At 47.8% G+C, this 19,826-nt stretch overlaps 1 protein-coding gene across 4 annotated transcripts; it reads left to right on the top strand.

Moving 5' to 3' along the window:
• The first annotated feature begins 1,108 nt into the window (after nucleotides 1-1,108).
• On the top strand, nucleotides 1,109-19,775 carry DGKA (diacylglycerol kinase alpha). Of its 4 annotated transcripts, none has more exons than XM_032493104.1 (24): nucleotides 1,109-1,295; nucleotides 6,574-6,721; nucleotides 7,154-7,227; nucleotides 7,560-7,692; nucleotides 7,941-8,015; nucleotides 8,478-8,527; nucleotides 8,892-8,966; nucleotides 9,166-9,285; nucleotides 9,399-9,513; nucleotides 10,076-10,164; nucleotides 10,301-10,420; nucleotides 10,622-10,720; nucleotides 10,903-10,986; nucleotides 11,226-11,299; nucleotides 11,438-11,512; nucleotides 11,911-11,996; nucleotides 12,087-12,176; nucleotides 17,437-17,597; nucleotides 17,849-17,913; nucleotides 18,113-18,203; nucleotides 18,487-18,685; nucleotides 18,793-18,913; nucleotides 19,102-19,162; nucleotides 19,427-19,775. In XM_032493104.1, exons 2-24 carry the CDS (start codon nucleotides 6,658-6,660, stop codon nucleotides 19,508-19,510), a joined length of 2,205 nt encoding a protein of 734 aa, XP_032348995.1. In that variant the 5' UTR covers nucleotides 1,109-1,295; nucleotides 6,574-6,657; the 3' UTR covers nucleotides 19,511-19,775. The 4 variants fall into 4 exon arrangements, with proteins under 4 accessions (XP_032348995.1, XP_032348994.1, XP_014410638.1 ...); XM_032493103.1 differs by lacking the exon at nucleotides 1,109-1,295 and adding an exon at nucleotides 1,976-2,090; XM_014555152.2 differs by lacking the exon at nucleotides 1,109-1,295 and adding an exon at nucleotides 5,974-6,098.
• Nucleotides 19,776-19,826: the final 51 nt, after the last annotated feature.

The raw sequence follows: 19,826 nt of genomic DNA, 5'->3' as shown, positions 1-19,826 counted from the left end.
GCACCTGGAACTGTAGGCATTAGACGCCTCCTCCTTAGATGTTTCTTGGCCTTTCTTCCTCCCACCCCCACCCATAACTGACTGGGGTATGATGGAGCACAGATCCTAAAGAAGACGCAAGCCTAGAGTATGACTGATTCCATCTTATTCCTTATTAGAGAGATCACCTCAGGCCCCGCATTGAAGTCTCAAAAAATGTCTTAGAAGAGGCATCTTTAACTTCATGTAGGAACATAGCTGAGGATTACAGAGTGAGAAACACAGGCCATAAATAGAGTGGTAGCACTGCAGGAGTTACTTGTAAGGAAAGCTGAGTACCTTAAGGATCAGTGTCATTCCAGGATTCCTAGATGAGGGGTTCAGGGGCAGAAAACTGGTTGGAAGAGGGGCTAGGGTACTTGTTCTTACTTAAATTCTATGTTTGTTTAGGATGGCTTTTAGTGGTGAGGCTTTACACACATACCCACACACACCAAGCCACTCTCTGGTGCAGTCCATAAGCTGGGCTATGCTTTTGGCTGTCCTGCAGAACTAAGTACAGGACCTGGGCATAATAAGTCTTCAAAAGTTCTTATGATTCCATGACTAAGGAGGTCACGTAGGAAGGGAAGATGAAGGATGGGGAGTGGCAGGGTCCTTATCTTTTTAAGATTAGAGGGGAGAGGAGCAGAGAGACAGGCCCTCTCCAACCCCTGCCTCAGATCTCCAGTTCAGATGCAACCACAATACTCCCAAACCCTATTACTCAGCAGCTATATTTCTAACAAAAATGGAGGATTCTCTTCCGACAAGGATATCTTGAAACAGTCTGAGAACTGCTTAGATCCCTCTGTTTCCACTAGAGGGCCTCATGTATTCATTCCTTCTCTCCAACCCCCACCAAAAGTATGTCTATATTATGTGTGTTTGTATGTGTGTACATACAAACACAACATATGCACAACACGGACATATACCTTTCCAATCAGAGTTCTCCCCTCCCCACTCTTCCATCACTAGGTGTACGAGGGAAGATTCCAGGAACTCAAGCCTTTGTTACTGTGCCCTATTTCAATGAAAGGTAGGAGGGGGTTAGATGGGGGTTAGGGCGGGGCCAGGGAGCAGGATGCCTGGGTCCCCAGTTCCTACCAGTAAGGCCCTAGGCCTCTGTCTTTCACCCTTGCTCTACCAGCATCCATGCTGCCCCAAGAGCTGTAACAACTCCAGAACAGATTCCAGACAGAAGAAGCTGAAAGGATCTCCTTTCACCCTGATTTGTGGCCAGGGCCTTCCATACCACCTGCTGAGGCCAGCAGGTAAAGTGGGAGGGTTTGGGCATGAAGAAAGGGTGGACACAGACCAGAATGCTGTTTGCACCTAAACCTCAACCCGAGAATTAAGGGAAGAATCTGAGTCTTGAGAGAAGAAGTTGTCCTTAGCCTGGGGAAAACAAATCCCTGACATCTAGGGTTTGGGTTTAACCTAGGTGAGGAGGCAAAGATGGCCAGATTCTTTCAGATAGTGTCAAGCAGTGGAGCCCATGGTGGCAGGGTGGGTGTTTGGTTTTAGGATGTGGAGTCTGGAACTCTGGCCTTGCTGCTACAGCATCTCCTGAGTATGAATTCAATCCATAGGTGGATGGAAAGGAGTTGGGAAGAGAAGTCCCCAGGTGGCAGCAATTAGGAGAGGGTGAGACAGTTGGGTGGACAACTGACAAGCTGTCCCATCAGTGACCCCGCCTCCAACCTTGGCCTCCAGGGGTTGGGGATGCAGGGAGCGGTTTTGAGTGGTTGAAAGATAAAAAAACAGAGCTGTTATATCGGGGCAGGAATGAGTGGCTCAGGAATGTAGAGAAAGTGGCACAAATTAGAGCCCTGGAGATATTCGGGGGAGGGGAGACTCGGGTCTGGTGAACTAGAAGTTCCCGAAGTTGGGGGCGCCGGGAGCTGGCGCGGGCGGGCGGGCCGGGGTGGGGGGCGGGCAGCTGTGTCGTCAGGAGCGGGGCGGCCCCGCGGCGGCCGCGTCTGCCTGGCCCGTCCCCTCCAGCCCAGCTCAGGCTCCAGCTCCCGCGCCGGCGCTCCAGCTCCGACCGCGCGCCCTCCGCCGGCAAGGTAGAGACCCCGCGAGCCCCCCGCCGCCTCCAGTCCTCCCGCTCCGGAGCAGGCGGGGACGGGGGCCGCGGGAGGGGACGCCCCAGGGGCTGGGGTAGGGCTGCTGGGCCGAGAAGGAGGAAGCGTGACAGCTGGAGCGGGCAGCTAGAAGGGTTTGCGCCAGGAGCTGGGGGCAGCGGGAGGGCTGGCTCAGAACCCCGTAGGCTGCTTTTCCCCCAGACCTTCCCCCGCATCTCTCCCGATCACTCGGACGGATGCTGAAGCCGGCTCATAGAGACGCGAGTCGGAGGAAAGTCCGTTCTGGAACCTCCACAGAGCTGCACGGGTAGAGAAGGGTTCTTGTTTGGCCTCCCGGTCTCCAACTTCCCACCCATCTCCTTTCCACACCTGTCACCGGGAAGTTTCTGAAACTCCCTGGGTCTGAATCCCACTTTTCTCCTTTAAATGGGGGAAATGAACTTTGCCGGGAAGAAATGCAAATGTTACTGGGCAACTCCTCAACCTCATAACGTATGAGCCCACATCCCCCAACCATGCCAACATCGTAACTTCCTCCTGTACCACATAATGACACCCCCCTACACAGACACACTCACATGCACACACCACCCTCCTAATCAAGCAACACTACCATCTGCGACGTTTGTGGAGGCTTAACACATTTTGAGGCTTCAAGCCAAATGATTCCCTCTAGGAGCCACTGATGGGTAGCAGGAATGGGCAGTAAAGATGAGACCTTCTCTCGGTCCTCAGAAAGAGGAGGAGGTTGCAAGCCCTGGTGTGGTGAAGGGATTGAGAAGTCCAGGTGATCAGGGGAGTGCCTGCTCCTTGGGGTGTTTTGCTGGGTCAGCCTGAGTATTCCGGGGGCATAGCTGATTCTTGAGTAATGGTAAACCGACATGACTTGGAATGTTAGCAATGAATGTTGAAATGAAGAAGGAAACTTGAAATGTTAGCACTGGTTTTAAAAATCATATTTCTCTCTTGGTTACCAGTAATTTTCATGTTTAAAATAAGATCTAGAAGACCAGAGGCACTAAGATTTAATCGAATGGACTAAGGACAGGATGTCTCGAGTCTGGGTGTGACCCTGAAAGAGTTGCTTTTTCTCTGGGCCTCAGTTTCCTCCTCTGTAAAATAAGAGCGTTGGTGCCTCCCAGCTCTAAAGATGTTCAGGATACTCTGCCTCCAAGTCAACTTCTTACTTTCTGACCCCCAAGTTTGTAGGGGCAAGCAGGGAAAACAGGAGGGAAGGGAAGCGTGAGTCACAAATAGCTGGCGGGCGGGCAGCAGACCCCGCCCTCCCAGCCCTGGCACTCGCCTGAACTAGCCCAGGTTATAGCCTCGGGGTTGGGATGGAGAAGGACAAAACTGAACTCATTCCAGGTTTTTAAGACCCTGGACAACTGGAAAAAAAAAACAACCCAGGAGCCCTTATGGCCAGTGTCTCAGCCCAGGGATGTCCTTGGACCCTGACAGTCTAGTTTCTATAGCCACCTCCTCACACTCCCAGAGGCAAAGTGCAGGATCCTGATACTACATGTCTGTGCCTGAGATATGACACAAGAGGGAAGGTATACAACTGGGCTTCACTGCTGCTGGGAGTCCCTAGAATTTATGCCTTCCTGGTCCAAGGCATTATTTTTCCTAATCTCCAGATGTGTTTCTCTAGCTACCACCCTTGTATAATAATAATTAATAATAATAGTAGTAGTAGTAATGATAATAATATAATATTCATTGCCTTCTTTCTCTGTGCCATGCAATTTGCTGAGTATATTGCGTGTATTACCTTATTAATCCCCAATTTGTGACTAATTTGTCTAGACACCCATTTTACCAGTGAGGAAAGAATTTCAGGGAGATGAAATAACTCACCCAAGAGCTAGCATTCCAATCCACGCCTATCTAATTCAAAAGTCCATTCTCTTAACTTCTACTGAATACTACATTTAAGATCTAGGGGGCTAGGAAGGTTATTGTGAAAAGAGAGGCAAGAAAGAAGTATTGTGTCCTCTCTCCTGTTTGTCCTTTTTTGCTCTCTCCCTGTCACTTTCTCTCTCAGATTCCATTTCCTAGAAGCTTGGAGCCATCTAAGAATCCCCAGGGGTAATCAGAGAGGCTAATTAAGCCATACAGGCCCCATTAGCCATAAGACTATTATGTATTCATTAGATCCATTGGCAGTAGAAGTTGGATTATAGTCATTGAAAGGGCCAGAAGGGTGGAGTCCTTTCTCCAGAATATCAGTGTCCCAGAACCCCCTTCTAAGAGTTCCCAGAGAGCCTCCAGAACGGGAATAGTATACTACACAGCAGTGAGCAGCAAAGATGTCCCAAGGGCAGAGGCTACAGAGAAGGTTCTTGCATCATCAGAAAGGAAATTCTAGAAGGCCCTAACTGCCTCCTTAAGCCTGACCCAACAACCCTCAATAAATGGGCAGAAGGGAGATAGAAGGTCAGAGCCTTGGGTGGAGTACCACAATAAGTACTTTCTAGCATCATTTATTCATTTAACAAATAGTTATTTAGCACCTACTGTATGTGCTCCAGATTGTCTCATATTCCCCTGATTGTCAGGATGGATACTCTGGCATCCCATTTAACCATATTTTGATTCATGGTCCCCAAATATGATTCCTTAACTTTACACAACTATTTGCACAACCAGTATGGAACATTTGCAACAAGATGGGCATTAGGTATTGGGGATCCAGTGGTGAAAAAAGACTGACAAGTCCCTGCCCTGTGGAACTTACATTTTGGTAGGAGAGAACAAACAATAAATAAAGAAGCAAATGCATTGGCAAGACAATTTCCACTTGTGATAAGCTCCCAGAAGGAATCAAAGGAGGATGCTGTGCAAAGGAGAGGGGCAACTTACGACAGAATGATCAGGGAGGTCCTCCTGGAGGAGCTGACATTTGAGATTAGGCAAGAAGTCAGCTCTGCCAAGAGTAGGGAAGGGTGTTCCAGGCAGACAGAACAGTCAGTGTCATGGCCCTGAGCAGAAAGGATTTGGCATGCTTGCGGAAGAGAAAGGAGGGTAGTGAGACTAGAAGGCAGTGTGTGAAGGGGACAGTGGAACAAGAGGAGGACAGAGAGACAGGCGTGAACCCCGTCATGCAGTTTTGGGGTTAGAGCCTTGGCTCCTCCGCTTATCACCTGCCTTGGGAAGTCCCAGCCTCTTTGAGCTCCCATTTCTTCATTTGTAGGATGGCTATACCAATAATTCCCTCCTAGAATTTGATTTTACTTGTTAATACAATAATAGCTACCATTCCTTGTAAGTCTTCTATATGCCAGGCATTATACTAGGTACTTTTCATACGTTATTTCACTTAATCCTTGCAACTATGAAATTGGGTATCATTCTCCCCATTTTATAGATGTAATTTGCCCAAGTTCCACAGTGGTATCAGAGCTAAGAATGGGGCCCAAATATGACTAACCCCAGTTCTGTTTGACTCCAAAGTGGTGCTGTACTGTAATACTGTAAGATATTATTGTTATTGCTGTTATTGAATCCTCAAGGCAAGTTGCCCTCTGCAACCTGGCCCTTGGGTCAGTGGTCAGCCTGATCCACATGGTGGCCCCTCCTTGGTCCCTGAGTCCCATAGTGGGAAGTTGGGGGTCCCCAAACACTGCTAACCTAGCGGAATGGAAGGAGGAACCCAGCATCAGAGACTCCCGCCCTCAGCACAACCCTCCTGGAACTGAGAAGCCAGGCAGATGCTCAGCGCCTTCCTCCCCTGCCTCCTCCCAACCTCTCTGCCTGGGTCCCCGCCCTTCCCCTGTGGAGCTCTGCAGGGCGGAGGCGAGGCGGGGCCGGGCCGGACCCGGCGAGAGCTGGTTCTGTGTCGCGCGCGTCAGAAGCGCTAGAGGTCGTTGCGGGGCGTGGGTGGCTCTGGGAGTGGGTGGCTGAGCGGAGCTGGGGACCGGGGCTGGGGACCGAGGCTGGAGGCGGAGCAAGATGGGGTCGCAGCCAGGGAGGCGTTCCGCCATCTCAGTGAGAACCGCCGGAGGGCCGGGACCGCGGGATCCGAAGGGAGATGGGACGGAGCGCAGGCCCGGCAGAGACCGCAGAGACTGGGGGTGGAGGGAGAAAAGGTAGAAGCAGGAGAGGGACACGCTCACAGAGACACATACAGCCTGGGAACGCGGGGCTGGGGCGCGGGGAGGCGAGGGTGGTCAGGGATGAATCAAATTAGGGGAGAAATCAGAGAGCTGGAGAGGGATCCACAAATGTTGGAGAGAAAGTCAGAGATGAGTCAGAGAAACAGAGACAGAGGACAGACACTGTCAATGAGAGATAGAGACATAGGGGAGAGGAACACAGGGAAAGGAAGAGACTTAGGGAGGGACTCAGAGACAAGGAAAGAACAGAAATTATAGTAGCAGTGGAAAATGACCAGAGTAGCTGGAAGCAAAGAGGAACAGACAGCTGGCTAGTCCTGCCACATGCTTTTGTTACCTTCCTCCAGACCTACCTTTGGAAGCGGAGGTGCAGGCACCGGAAGTACTACTACCAAGCTGCCTTTGCAGCCATCCTTAGGAAAAAAAGAAAGATGGCCAAGGAGAGGGGCCTAATAAGCCCCAGTGATTTTGCCCAGCTGCAAACATACATGGAATGTGAGTCTTCCTCTCAGCCCTTCAGTTCTGGGGACCTCACTGTTAAAGAATCCCTTCTCCTCCTCATTCCCACCCAACACCCCCTATTTTCTCTAGCGGCCTTGAGACAGTGTGCTGCTGAGATCTGCCTGGCTGGGGAGGGGAGGAGAGGAGAGGGAAATGGGGAGATGCCTGGGGTCTCAGCTCTCTTCCCACCTTCTCTGAACCTTGACCTCTGGCTCCAAGTCTCAGAGAAAAGAAGTAAAGAAGGCAACCACCTTGGAGGATCTGAACTGTTTTTCTCTCTGTATTTCTGAGTTTCTTTTTGGAATCTCTTCTTTTTTCTTGTCACTGGAAACTTCTTTCCTTTTGGATGTCTCAGCAAGAATCTAGCAGAGGACAGGGAGAACTGAACCAGACTAATGCTCTACTCTCACTCTCTTCACACCCTAGACTCCACCAAAAAGGTCAGTGATGTCCTAAAACTCTTTGAGGATGGTGAAATGGCTGAATATCTCCAAGGAGATGTGAGTGGCAGCTGGGAAATCCTCTCCATCCCCAACTCCTCCCATCTTTGTTTTTGCTACTGCATTGGGATGCCCAACTTCCAGGGATTATTCTGAGCCCAACCCTTGCTGTCCTCTCTCTAGATTCCCCAGTGCCCACTGTCATGGCAGCTATTGCTTTGGGACAAAACAAGAGATTCCATTAACTCAGACCTTAGCCCAAGAAACCATATTCCCACTTTGGTTGCTTCTCAACTCTGCACTTATTGTCACTGTCCCCACCACTCTTGATTCGTCAGTCCCCAACTCCCATCCTGTAGACTCCCCCAGGGTAATGCCTGCTCTCATCGTAGGCCATTGGGTATGAGGGATTCCAGCAATTCCTGAAAATCTATCTGGAGGTGGATAATGTTCCCAGTCACATAAGCGAGGCACTGTTTCAATCCTTCCAGACCGGTTACTGCTTAGAAGAGACTGTAAAACAAGGTATGGTCATGTAGGTGGGACTGGGCTGGGCCTCTGGAAGAACAAATTAAGTGTGAGTTCTGGGGTGAGAGTTGAATTGAGTCACATGTTGGGGGCAGGGTAAGAGGAGAGAGGTGGAGGGTGGCCAGACGGGTCTAGGAGCTGGAGGGAGGAAAGTTAAAGGGAAGAGTTGGAACGAACAAGGGAAAAGAGAAGAGCAAGAGCGGAGGCAGCTGCAACCTCAGATCTGCTGTAATTTTTGTACCCAGATGTGGTGTGTCTCAGCGATGTCTCCTGCTACTTTTCCCTTCTGGAGGGTGGCCGGCCGGAAGACAAGCTAGAATGTGAGTTGCCATTCAGAACTGGGAGAGGGGAGGAAAGGTGAAGGGAGAGAAGGTATTCCCCAGCCTTCCTTCCCTCATTTTTTCAGGACTCCTAAAGGCTGACAGGGCCAGACAAAGGTGGGGCCAGAGAATGGGCCCATTTCCTCTCTTCCCCCAGACTCCTTATACGTAATGCCATCCACCATAGTCACCCCAGTCCCCATGTCTTGTATATTTTCACGTGGGTGGCCTGGGATGTTCTTGGGATGTGGGAGGTGTCTACTGTCTCCCCTGTCAGGTTCACCCAGGGTAGCATCCAGGCCTGTTTCCCCTCCCTGTTTGTCTCCTGTCTCAGTCTCAGCCCCAAGTCCTGGTTGTTCATCCAAAATGTCCTTCCTTATCTCTTTGTTTTCCCTGTATTCTGTTATGAATTCTCTGGGTATTCCTCACAAACTGACCCTGGCCCCCTGAAACACCCCACAGTCACCTTCAAGCTGTACGACACGGACAGAAATGGGATCCTGGACAGCTCAGTGAGTTGGGGGACCTGTATGCTGGGCAAGGGAGTATGTGTCCATTTGTCTGTGCCCTCCTGTTCCCAACTCTTCCAGGATCTTAAGAAGCAGAGGAAGCTAGAGGGAGAAGTTGAGTCCTTTAGGGCTAAATTTGGGAGTAGGTCCCAAGCTCTTGACTCCCAAAAGAGGATGCTGGAGACATGAATTGGGGGCTGCCTTGCACACATACAAACACACATAGACACTCATTTACTTGACAGAGGCACCTGAGGATTAGAGGGGGTCTGCGGGTGGAACTTAGAAGCCCTGATTTCTAGAGAAGAGTTTGGATGCTGGTAATGAGGGGAGATATGGCTGTGGCTCTTACCCTCTTGGCCCCCAGGAAGTGGACAAAATCATCATACAGATGATGCGAGTGGCTGAATACCTGGATTGGGACGTGTCTGAGCTGAGGCCGGTAAGGCAACTCTTCCTGCATGGCCCTTCTTGTACCTTCTCCCTGATGAGTCCCACGTCTCCCTTACCTCATCACTGACAGGCAGGCTGGTGCCCTTGGCTAGGATGGCTAAGCTGGGTGTCCTAGGGGGCAATGGAGAAGTGTCAGATCTGAGGGACTACTCATACCAAAAGTCCCCTCACCTCCATTCTCTGTTCAGATTCTTCAGGAGATGATGAAAGAGATTGACTATGATGGCAGTGGCTCCGTCTCGCTAGCTGAGTGGCTCCGGGCTGGGGCCACCACTGTGCCCTTGCTAGTGCTGCTGGGTCTGGAGATGGTGAGTAGGGGAGACTTGTGAGGGTGAGTAAGACTGTTGCCTTGGGTTGTGCTTGCCAGAGGTTGGCCCTCTAAGAGCTTAGACACTCCCCAGCATCTGCTGTGCCCTCCCAGACCCTGAAGGACAATGGGCAGCACATGTGGAGACCCAAGAGGTTCCCCCGACCCATCTACTGCAACCTATGCGAATCGAGCATTGGTCTTGGCAAACAGGGGCTGAGCTGTAACCGTGAGTGATGGGACCTCAGGGCATGGGAGCAGAGGGGTAGCCCAGCTGTCTATGGGAACACAGCACTCTGAACTTAGAGAGACCTGGGTTTGAATCCCAGGCTCTGCCACTGATTAGTGATGTGACCTTGGGGAAGCCACATAACCTCTTTAAGTCTTAGTTTCTTTGACTGAAAATGAGGTAATTGTGAGCATTACATAAGTTGATGCAAGAAAAGTGCCTCATGCAGTGCATGTACACACTATTAAGTCTGCAATAAAAATTGGCTACTGTTATTCTTTTTGTTGTTGTTGTTCTATCTGGGCCTCCTTTACATCATCCAGTTCAGCTCCTGGCACATCAGTTGAGTGGGACTGGGTGTGGGGTAGCAATTGCTCTTTGAGGGGGAAGAGTGAGCAAAAGGCACAAGTGTGGGAGGTGAGCCCCCACCCCAAACTTTCCTACCATACCCTCAGAGCAAGGGGTTATATGTATCGTTTCAGTAAGTGATCTTGCCTCACCCCCAGGTAAAGAGGGAGGAGGGGCTGCAGCGAAGGCTCTGACCTTCTTCCCTCTCACCTAGTCTGTAAATACGTCGTTCACGACCAGTGCGCCATGAGGGCCCTGCCCTGTGAAGTCAGCACCTATGCCAAGTCTCGGAAGGACATTGGTGTAAGTGACGCCATGCCCACCCAGTCACCACCAGCATCCTGGCCCTGGCCCTGGCTCTTGGCTCGTTGCTGCCCTCAGCCCTTCCCGGAGTCCCTGCTCAGACCCTCTCAGACAAGAGATTGCCTTCTTCCCCAAGGTCCAGGCACACGTGTGGGTGCGAGGAGGCTGTGAATCTGGGAGATGTGACCGCTGTCAGAAAAAGATCCGAATCTATCACAGTCTGGTTGGCCTGCATTGTGTGTGGTGCCATCTAGAGGTCAGTTTGGGAGCTACCCCTCCAGCCTTGCTTTGGGGCCCCTCCCTAAGCTGCCCTCTTTCCAGTGGCCTCCTCCAGCAGCATGTCTCCCCTACTGTCACAGTTGCCCTACTCCCAAGGGCTCTCTGTCAGTACCAGACCCCAAGTTGAGAGGTGACAGGATTCCCTCCACCATCTCTCCATGCCTACTCTGTGTTTCAGATCCATGATGACTGCCTGCCAGCCATGGGCCCTGAGTGTGACTGTGGGCTGCTCCGTGATCACATCCTGCCTCCATCTTCCATCTATCCCGGCGTCCTGGTGAGACCCTTGGGCAGCGGCTGGGAGAGGACAGGAGTGCTCCCCTAATTTAAACACACATGCATACACACAGTGCCATTTAGAGCAGAAAGCCTGTACTTTTAGGATTCAAGTCAGACCCTCATCTGCTTATGGATTCATACAATCCAGTTTTTCTTCCTTCTGTTTCACTCCCTTCCTAGGTCTCTGGACAGGAGCGTAAAATTAGCAAAACAAGCCAGAAGACTATAGATGATATAAATTTGAGCCCCTCTGAGGCTCTGCGGGTAAGGGGTTAGAGGCTTGAGTTTCGTCTTGGGGGCCAGTTTTTCTTCACTAGAGCCCTCATGGGAGGGGATGAAGTGGGAAGCCTGGGGAATGGTGCCTACTCTGCAGAAGCCCCACCTGGTAGGGGAGGGGAAAGCCTCTTGAGAATGCCAGCCTCTGCCCCTGTCTCCAGGGCCCATCCCAACTCTGACAAAAGTCTGCTTTCCTTATCCCTCAATGTTTTCTTCCCTCAATGCAGATTGACCCTGTTTCTAACACTCACCCACTTCTGGTCTTTGTCAACCCCAAGAGTGGCGGGAAGCAAGGGGAGAGGTGAGGAGATATACTGGGTCTTCTAAGGTGGAGACATTGGGAATCTGTGTGTATGAAAGGGACATACCTTGAGGAGGGCATCAAGAGAGTGGGGTACAGAATATCCCCTGCCATGATCTTTCCTTTTTCCCCACACAGGGTGCTCTGGAAATTTCAGTATCTACTAAACCCTCGACAGGTGTTCAACCTCCTAAAGGATGGTCCTGAGCCAGGGTGAGTGTAGTTAGGGGCTGTGTCACAGTGTCTGCTTGTTTCTGCCTGTCGGTGTTGGAAGAGAGCAGGAAAGGGTACATGTTGAGAGGGGAGGGCTAGGGGAGCCAAGAAACCAGACTTCCGAATGCTGCTCTAACTGGGTATCCCAACTTCTGAATTCTCCGGCTTATCTTTGTTCTGCTCTCAAAGGATGGAGATGCCAATCTCTCCCTCACCACTGAGGAATGGCTATAACTTCCCCATTGTACTTTTTCTCTGCCCTTAATAGAAACAAGTCTTTTGACGAAGGGGAAGGGGGTTGTAAGGAATGAGAGACAAGAAGTACTCTGCCTGTCCAGGAGTTGGGTAGCCTCAGTCCTGTTGTCCTTCCTCATCTTCTCTCTCGCCTTTTGTCTTAGACTCAGATTCTTCAGAGAGGTTCCTGATTACCGGATTTTGGTGTGTGGTGGAGATGGCACAGTAGGCTGGATTTTGGAGACCATTGGTCAGTGAAGGGAGAGGCTCCGGGCAGGGCATGGGGCAGTGGCCTTCCAGAGCTAACTCCCTCTATTCAACTCCTCACCTGCCTCCCCAGACAAAGCCAACTTGCCTTTTGTGCCTCCTGTTGCTGTGTTGCCCCTGGGCACTGGAAATGATCTGGCTCGTTGCCTAAGATGGGGAGGAGGTAAGTGGTTAGAAATTGTTTTCCTGGAGGGATAGGGGTTGGAACGGAAAGGCACATAGAGAAGGCATCTAGGCATCTGGTGTTGAAAAAAGGTTGGTAGAGAAGAGAGGCAGAGATGAGTAGGTCCCAAAGTGGATTGTCCCAAAGGAAGAGAGCTTTGGAAGAAGCAAGGATCACAGTCTTAACCTAGAAGGGTCCAGGGGTGACAGTCTTCTTCCCCATAATCTAAAAATATCCCAAGTCTTAGGACTCAGAGAATCAAAGAATATGGGGGTGGAGAGGACAATGTGGGAATAAGGAAGGTTGTGTAAGAGCCAAGCCAGATGCTGAGTGATGGAGCTAGCAGGGAGCTTGGCCATGATTCATTCATTTATTCAACCAGTTACAGTTGAACAACATGGACTGGAACAACGCTAGTCCACTTCTATGCAGACATTTTTCAGTAGTAAATCCTACAGGACTACACAGTCCACCATTGGGTGAATCTGTGGATGCAGAGAAACAGTGGATATGGAGGGCAGAATATGTTATATGCCAACTAACCCCAGTGTTATTCAAGGGTCATCTGTAATCAGGGGTCATTCATTGATTCATCATGATTTTTTTCCCAAGTCTATTACAACAGTCTCCTAACTGCTCTCCAGTTTCTAGTCTCTATTTTCTTTCAAAGAGAAGGAGTTTAAGGGATGGTATTGGTAGATAAAGAGATCAGTGTGGTGAGATTGTCTTGGAATTGAGGCAGTTGTCTTGGAAACGAGGCTCTTGGATTCAGAGTCCAGCTCTGAGATCTCTCAGGAGAGTATGGAGTAGGGGTCTGCTAAGGACTGCAAAAGGTATTCCAGGTGGAAAAAGTTGTGTAAGTCCAGAGGAGCCACCAAACAACATAGTGGTGCATTAGGGAAGGTGTGCGTCATTCTCTGTGACTTGGACACGGGGTGCACAGTGGGCAATGGGAAGAGGGAGGGCTGAGTTGAGCAGGGTCCAGATTATAGAGGTTCATGGATGCTGTGCTGAGGCGTTGTGAACTTTATCCTGCCGGAGACTGAAAGCTGACAGTCCACGGAAATGATTTGTATTGTATTGTGTACCTTGCTGCTTTTTTAATCTGACCTTGGTTATTTCTAAGCAGTGGGTCATGTATTCTTCAATTCACCACAATTCCCTCAGCTCCTGACCATTCATTCACTTAACCTTTCTAGCCACTGAGACATTTGAATATGCAATCCTTGAACCATGGGGAACTCTTAAACTCATGAAAGATGTAATTAAAAGAAAAAATTGGTGTATATATATATATATATATATATATATATATATATATATATATAATACTTTATATAATAAAAATTACTCCTTACATAAAATATTATTCCAGAAAGTAGAGATATCTCTGCATATTATAATTTAAATCTTATATATAAACATATGACTTTTTTTGGCCAGTTCTTAAATCCTCAACATCTGACTTTGTTTTCATTTATAGTATTAGACACTTCAAAATCATGAATTTTTGAGTCTTCACTTTGTGTTCTGCAAATGAGACTTTCACAGCAACTTCTGCTAATTCCATCTGAATCATGAAAATAATGATATATATATATATATGGGACTAATGAAAATCTGTGTTGATATTGAAAAAATGATGAGATTTGAAGAGGGGTTGATGAAAAGAATACGGCTATGGGAGCATGATGGTGGTTGGATTGAGGAAGGAGGCAGGACCTCAACTGCAATAGCCTAGTCAAGGGATGATGAACACAAAAGTGGTGCATCAGTGGAGTCATAAGGTAGAAGCCACAACATTTGGTAACTAATGGATTGTGCAGGAGGAGTTGAGGACAAGTCTAGGACATCTTCTAGGCTTGTGGAATGAGCAGATGGGGGTACCATTTATTAAAATAGGAAATACAAGTGGAGGACTAGTTTAAGGAAGAAAGATAGGTTCAATTTTGGACGTACTGAGTTGATGTACTAGATGTCAGTGGAGCACCCAGATGGAACTATGTGGTAGGTAGTTGGAAATCGATATTAGAAATTTAGGAGAGAACGTGATTGAGAGTCATCTGCTCCTAGGAGGTAACTGACATCCTCAGAGTAGTTGAGTTACCAGGGAAAGAGGCAAGAAGAGAAGGTAGATAAGGACAGCCAGATCCTGATAAACACCCTATTTAGGGGTTGAACAGAAGATGAATTATTAAAGGAGTCTGTATTAGTGTCCTATTGCTGCTGTAACAATGCCTTAAAACAACACAAATTTATTCTCTTACAGTTCTGGAGGGCACAGGTCCAAAATAGTTTCAACTACACTAGCATTGAGATGTTGGCAGGGCCATGTTTTCTCTAGAGGCTCTAGGGGAGAATTCCTTGCCTTGCCTTTTCCAGTTATGAGAGGCTGCCTGCATTCCTTATCTCATGGCCCCCCTTCCAACCAGCAGTGTTATCATTCCAGCCTTGGCTTCCGTTGTCAAATCTCCTTCCATGACTCTTCCATCTTGCCTTTCTTTCACTTATAAGGAGCCCTGTGATTACCTAGGGCCCAGCCAGATAATCCAGGATAATCTCCCCATCTTAAAATCCTTAATTTAATCACATCTACAAAGTGTCTTGCCATTTAAGGCAACAGATTCACAGAGTCTGGAGATTAGGATGCGGACATCTCTGAGGGGCTGTTGTTCTGCTCACCGCAGAGACTAAGAAGAAAGAGAGTGGGTCCTCTGATACCTAGAGGTATTTTAGAGGCCAAGTGAGGAGTTTCATGAGTTAAAATGAGAACTGAAGATATACTGTTGCTTTTGGCAGGAATTATTGGCAAGTTTGCCAAAAGAGCTTCAGCAGGGTGGCATGGAGAAAGACAAATTACAGTAGGTTGAACCATCAATGGAATGTGAGGAAGTGAAGAGCTATTTTTTTCATCTTTTTTTTCCTGATTACAAAAATGATACATGCTTGTGGTAAAAAATAATTCAAACATTTCAGATATAGATGCCAAGAACGTGAATGTTCCCTGTAATCTACTTCCTGAAGTTTAGGAGTCTATTCCTCCATTTCTCTCTAGATCTCTCTCTAGATTTCTCTCTATTTCTCTCTAGATACATACTAATATATATTTAAACAATGAGATCATTTACTGATGTTTTTCTTCTTATTTTAACCAAACAGTTCATCTTGGTTATCATTATATTTCAATACAATCAGGTGTGCTTCACTGTTTTTATTGCTGAACAGCATTCCATTGTGTGACTATGTCGTAATTTATTTAACTAGTCCTATATTGATAGACACTTGGGTAGCATTCAGTCTTTTGTTACAAACCGTGCTGCAGTCTATCTCTGCACACAGATGTGAGAATTTCTCTAGGAGAGATTTCTAGAAGTGGAATTGCTGGCTCAAAGAATATGAACATTTTACTAGTTATTTTATTTGTTTTAAATTACACAAATAATGCATCAGTACATTTTCCCTGTAAAAGATTTTAAAAAGTAAAATGTATGAGTCTTCACATACAGGTCTCCTCTTCCCTCCCCACTCCACCACCAAATTCCACATACTTCCCCAGAGATAACCACTGTTTTCTATTTGCACTCATTTTTCTGTTTTCACATGCACACATATACAACACATATACAACTTTTAAACAAAGATAAATATGATCATACTATATACATTGGCCTGGGACTTTTTTCATTGACTATGTCTTGGAGAACTTTCCATGTTAGTAGGTAGAGATTTCATTCTGATTTCAATAGCTGCACATTATTTCATGGCATGGATTTGGCATAATTTATATAACTTTCGCCTCCCAATGGGCTGTAGATTGTCTCCAATTTTTTGCTGTTTTAGTGAGTACCTCAGCAAATATCCTTGCACATGCATCTCCGTGCATGTGTTTCTGTGAGAGAAATTCCTACAAGTAGAATTGCTGCGTCAAAGGATATGTTTTGATAAAATTTGATGATATTTTGATAAAAGTTGCCAAATTGCCTTCCAAAAATGAAATACCAATCTATGCTCCAACTAACAGCAGTTGAGTGCCAGTTTATTCATAATCTCATTAACACTTGGTTTTCTCAATCTCTGTAGTTTGTCAATCTGATAGGCAACAAAAAGTTAACTGATTTACAGTTTTAATTTATAATTATTTTAATTATCAGTAATATTGAGCATCTTTAATATGCATATTGGCCATCTGTATTTCTTCCATGATTGGCTTATTTGCCCATTTTTCTATTGACTTTTTAAATATAGGGATTCGTAGCATTTTTTGAATGTTGAGGAAGTTAGTCTGTTATATGTGCTGCAGATAATTCTTCCCTGTTTGTAGTTTGTCTTTTTTTAGGTGTATGTTTATTTAACCATGCAGAAGTTTTTTGTTCATTTGATTGGTTGGTTTTGGGGTTTTGTTGTTGTTGTTAGAACTATTTCTGTTTATTTTGTGGCAATTTTGAAAATCCCAAATATATTTTCTTTACTTTTGTTTGATTTCAGAAGTTTTAACTTTAATATAATTGTATTTATCAGTTTTTTTCTTTTTTGGCTCTGGGTTTTGTACTATGCTTTAGAAAGCCCTTTTCCACTCAAAGATTATAAAAACATTCACTCATGTCCACTAGTACAAATTGTGCTTCAACTTTTTACATTTAAATTTGTTGACCCATCTTGAATTTATTTTAGTGTAAGGGTTGACTTTTACATCTAGCACCATTTACTGAGTAATCTGTCTTTCCCCATTTATTTGAAATGTCATCATATTCTAAATTCCAGTGTATACTTGAGTCTATTTCTGGGAACTCTGTTCTTTACTGTTGAACTTTGTATTGTATTCACTGTGACAGTGTCACCCTGTTTTGACACCATTGCTTTATGCTGTGTTCCATCTGGTAGAATGAGGAGGGGAAGCATCAGAGAAAGAGAGAGACTATTCATATTCATCACTTGTCTTTTCAGCATTTTGCATTTTCCTGGCTATTTCCTTTACTCTTCCAGATGAATTTTGGCATTTATTGCTAAGTGCACACACACATTTGGGAATATACACCTTCCATGACAGTGACAGTATGGAGAAAAGGGTCAGCAATGGTCTGACCTTAAGACTGGTCTGTGGGAGCCATGACTGAGCACCCTGCCCTTTCACTGCTTAGGGGTGGGAGGGTCTGCAGAACCAGGTCAGAGGATCCCTGGGAATTTGTGGAGCTGGGAACTGAGAGGAAGTCCCTCTGGGAGCCGGGGCTCAGTGCTAACCTGTCTTCTCCTCCACCCTTAGGGTATGAGGGACAGAACTTGGGAAAGATCCTCAAGGATTTAGAGACAAGTAAGGTGGTACATATGGATCGATGGTCCGTGGAGGTGATACCCCAACAAACTGAAGAAAAGAGTGACCCAGTCCCCTTTCAAATCATCAATAACTACTTCTCCATTGGTGTGGTTAGTGGAGTGGAGCATGGGGGAAAGGGAGACGGTGGGGGTTAAGTAGGCAGAGGCCGGAGAAGGGCAGAAAGGGAAGGTAGAGGGTAAGGGAGCTGTGACACAGGGAAATCAGGAGTGGGGTACAGTGGTGTGAGTTGTAAGAAAAGAACGTGGGACATATTACTCCCCAACTTGGGAGTTAAAGAGACGGAGGGCTCTGTGCTGAGAGAGGGGGCAGCCTCTGATCTCACACGCCCTGAACTCCCCAGGATGCCTCTATTGCTCACCGCTTCCACATCATGCGAGAGAAATATCCTGAGAAGTTCAACAGCAGGTGAGAGAAGGGGGGATGGGTGCGGGCATACACAGCGGCAGGGACCAGGCTGTGGCCCAGTTTGACTCAGAACTTAGATGAGCAGTGAGACCTCTAGGAAGCCCCTCAACCAAGCCTCCCTGACCGCCATGGGACTGCATGTAGCCCACCTCTGCCTCTTGTCCCCTTCCTCCTGGGGCTGCTGTTGGGGCCGACACAGAATGAAGAACAAGCTATGGTACTTCGAATTTGCCACGTCTGAATCCATCTTCTCAACGTGCAAAAAGCTGGAGGAATCTCTGACAGTTGAGGTGGGTGTGATAAGACCCAACCCCATATCCCTTTCAGTTTCTTGTATCTTAGTTTCTTCCTCCACAGGCGCCCTCGGGAACTCCGCATATTCTTGAACTTATACTTTGACCTCCCAGCTCTCCAATTGTGATTTCCCAAGTTCTCAAGATACACCGGTTCCTGTTTCCCTCCATGTCTTGCAAGCCTCCAAATCCTAGCCTTCCCAGTTCATTGTCTGGTGGAGGGAGGGGTCACGTCCATGATTATGCCATGAGGTAAGGATCTGTGCTCTCCTCCCCTCAGATCTGTGGGAAACCACTGGATCTAAGCAACCTGTCCCTAGAAGGCATCGCAGTGCTGAACATCCCAAGCATGCACGGTGGCTCCAATCTCTGGGGTGACACCAAGAGACCACAAAGTGACATCCATGGGATCAACCAGGCCTTAGGTGCTACAGCTAAAGTCATCACCGACCCTGATATCCTGAAAACCTGCGTACCCGGTAAGAGGAGCAGCCTTCGGAGCTGAGTGAGTGGGACTAATGGAAGGTGTGACTCTTTGGAAACACCCTGCTTCTACAAGACCTATCTCCCTACTTTTCACCCCCAGATCTAAGTGACAAGCGGCTAGAAGTAGTAGGGCTGGAGGGTGCAATTGAGATGGGCCAGATCTACACCAAGCTCAAGAATGCTGGACATCGGCTGGCCAAGTGCTCTGAGATCACCTTCCAGTAAGGAAAACGCCAGCCAGGGGCTCTGAGGGAAGGAGCGGGGCAGGGAAAGCGGAAGGGGTCTGGGGATGGTGCGGAGGGGCTGTACCAGATCTTCCTCAGTGACAAAGAGTCTCAAAACCAACCTAAGAAACAGAGTTTTGGTACTTGGTTGGTAATCACCACCAATCTACCTTGACCTCACACAGCACCACAAAAACCCTCCCCATGCAAATCGATGGAGAACCCTGGATGCAGACACCCTGTACAGTGAGTATTGCCTATGGCTGCCAAAAACTGAACCCTCATGGATCCTAAATTTCCATTCCACAGCTTCTTTACTTCCTCCTGAGGCCCGAAGTTCCCTGTGCACCCTTCCTCCCAAATCCTGATTTCTCAGCCCCTAGTCTTCCTACCATGGCCTCTCTAGGACCCTTATAACCCACCCTAAACCCCACAATGTTCCCCAAAACTCTGCTGCTCCAGCCCCAGAGCCCCAGGTCCTGCCTCTGAATGTGCCCCCTTCCCTTCCAGATCAAGATCACCCACAGGAACCAGATGCCCATGCTTATGGGCCCGCCTCCCCGCTCCTCCAATTTCTTTGGCTTCTTGTGCTGAGAGGGACATCTCAGCTTCCAAGCCAGCCTTGAACCCACCTCCTCGTCCCTGGACTCTACCTGCTAGGCTTTGTACATTGCTGCCACACCCTCCTGCCAGCTCAGGGGAGTGTTCCTTCACCCTCACAGTATTTATTATCCTGTACCACCTCCACTATTCCCCATGCACATGTGCACACACACACACACACACACCCCACAAACAATACATTCGAAGTGCCTCATCTGAATAAAATGACTTTTTTTCCCACTGGGGTATCTGTTAAGTAAGTGGTACCCCTCCTTCCTTTATGCCTCCACTCCTTAAATGACATGGA

Source organism: Camelus ferus, chromosome 12 (assembly GCF_009834535.1).
Source record: "Camelus ferus isolate YT-003-E chromosome 12, BCGSAC_Cfer_1.0, whole genome shotgun sequence".
Taxonomy (NCBI): Eukaryota; Metazoa; Chordata; class Mammalia; order Artiodactyla; family Camelidae; genus Camelus; species Camelus ferus.
Note: the sequence above shows the minus strand (reverse complement) of the source record. Positions and strands in the feature narration are given on the sequence as shown.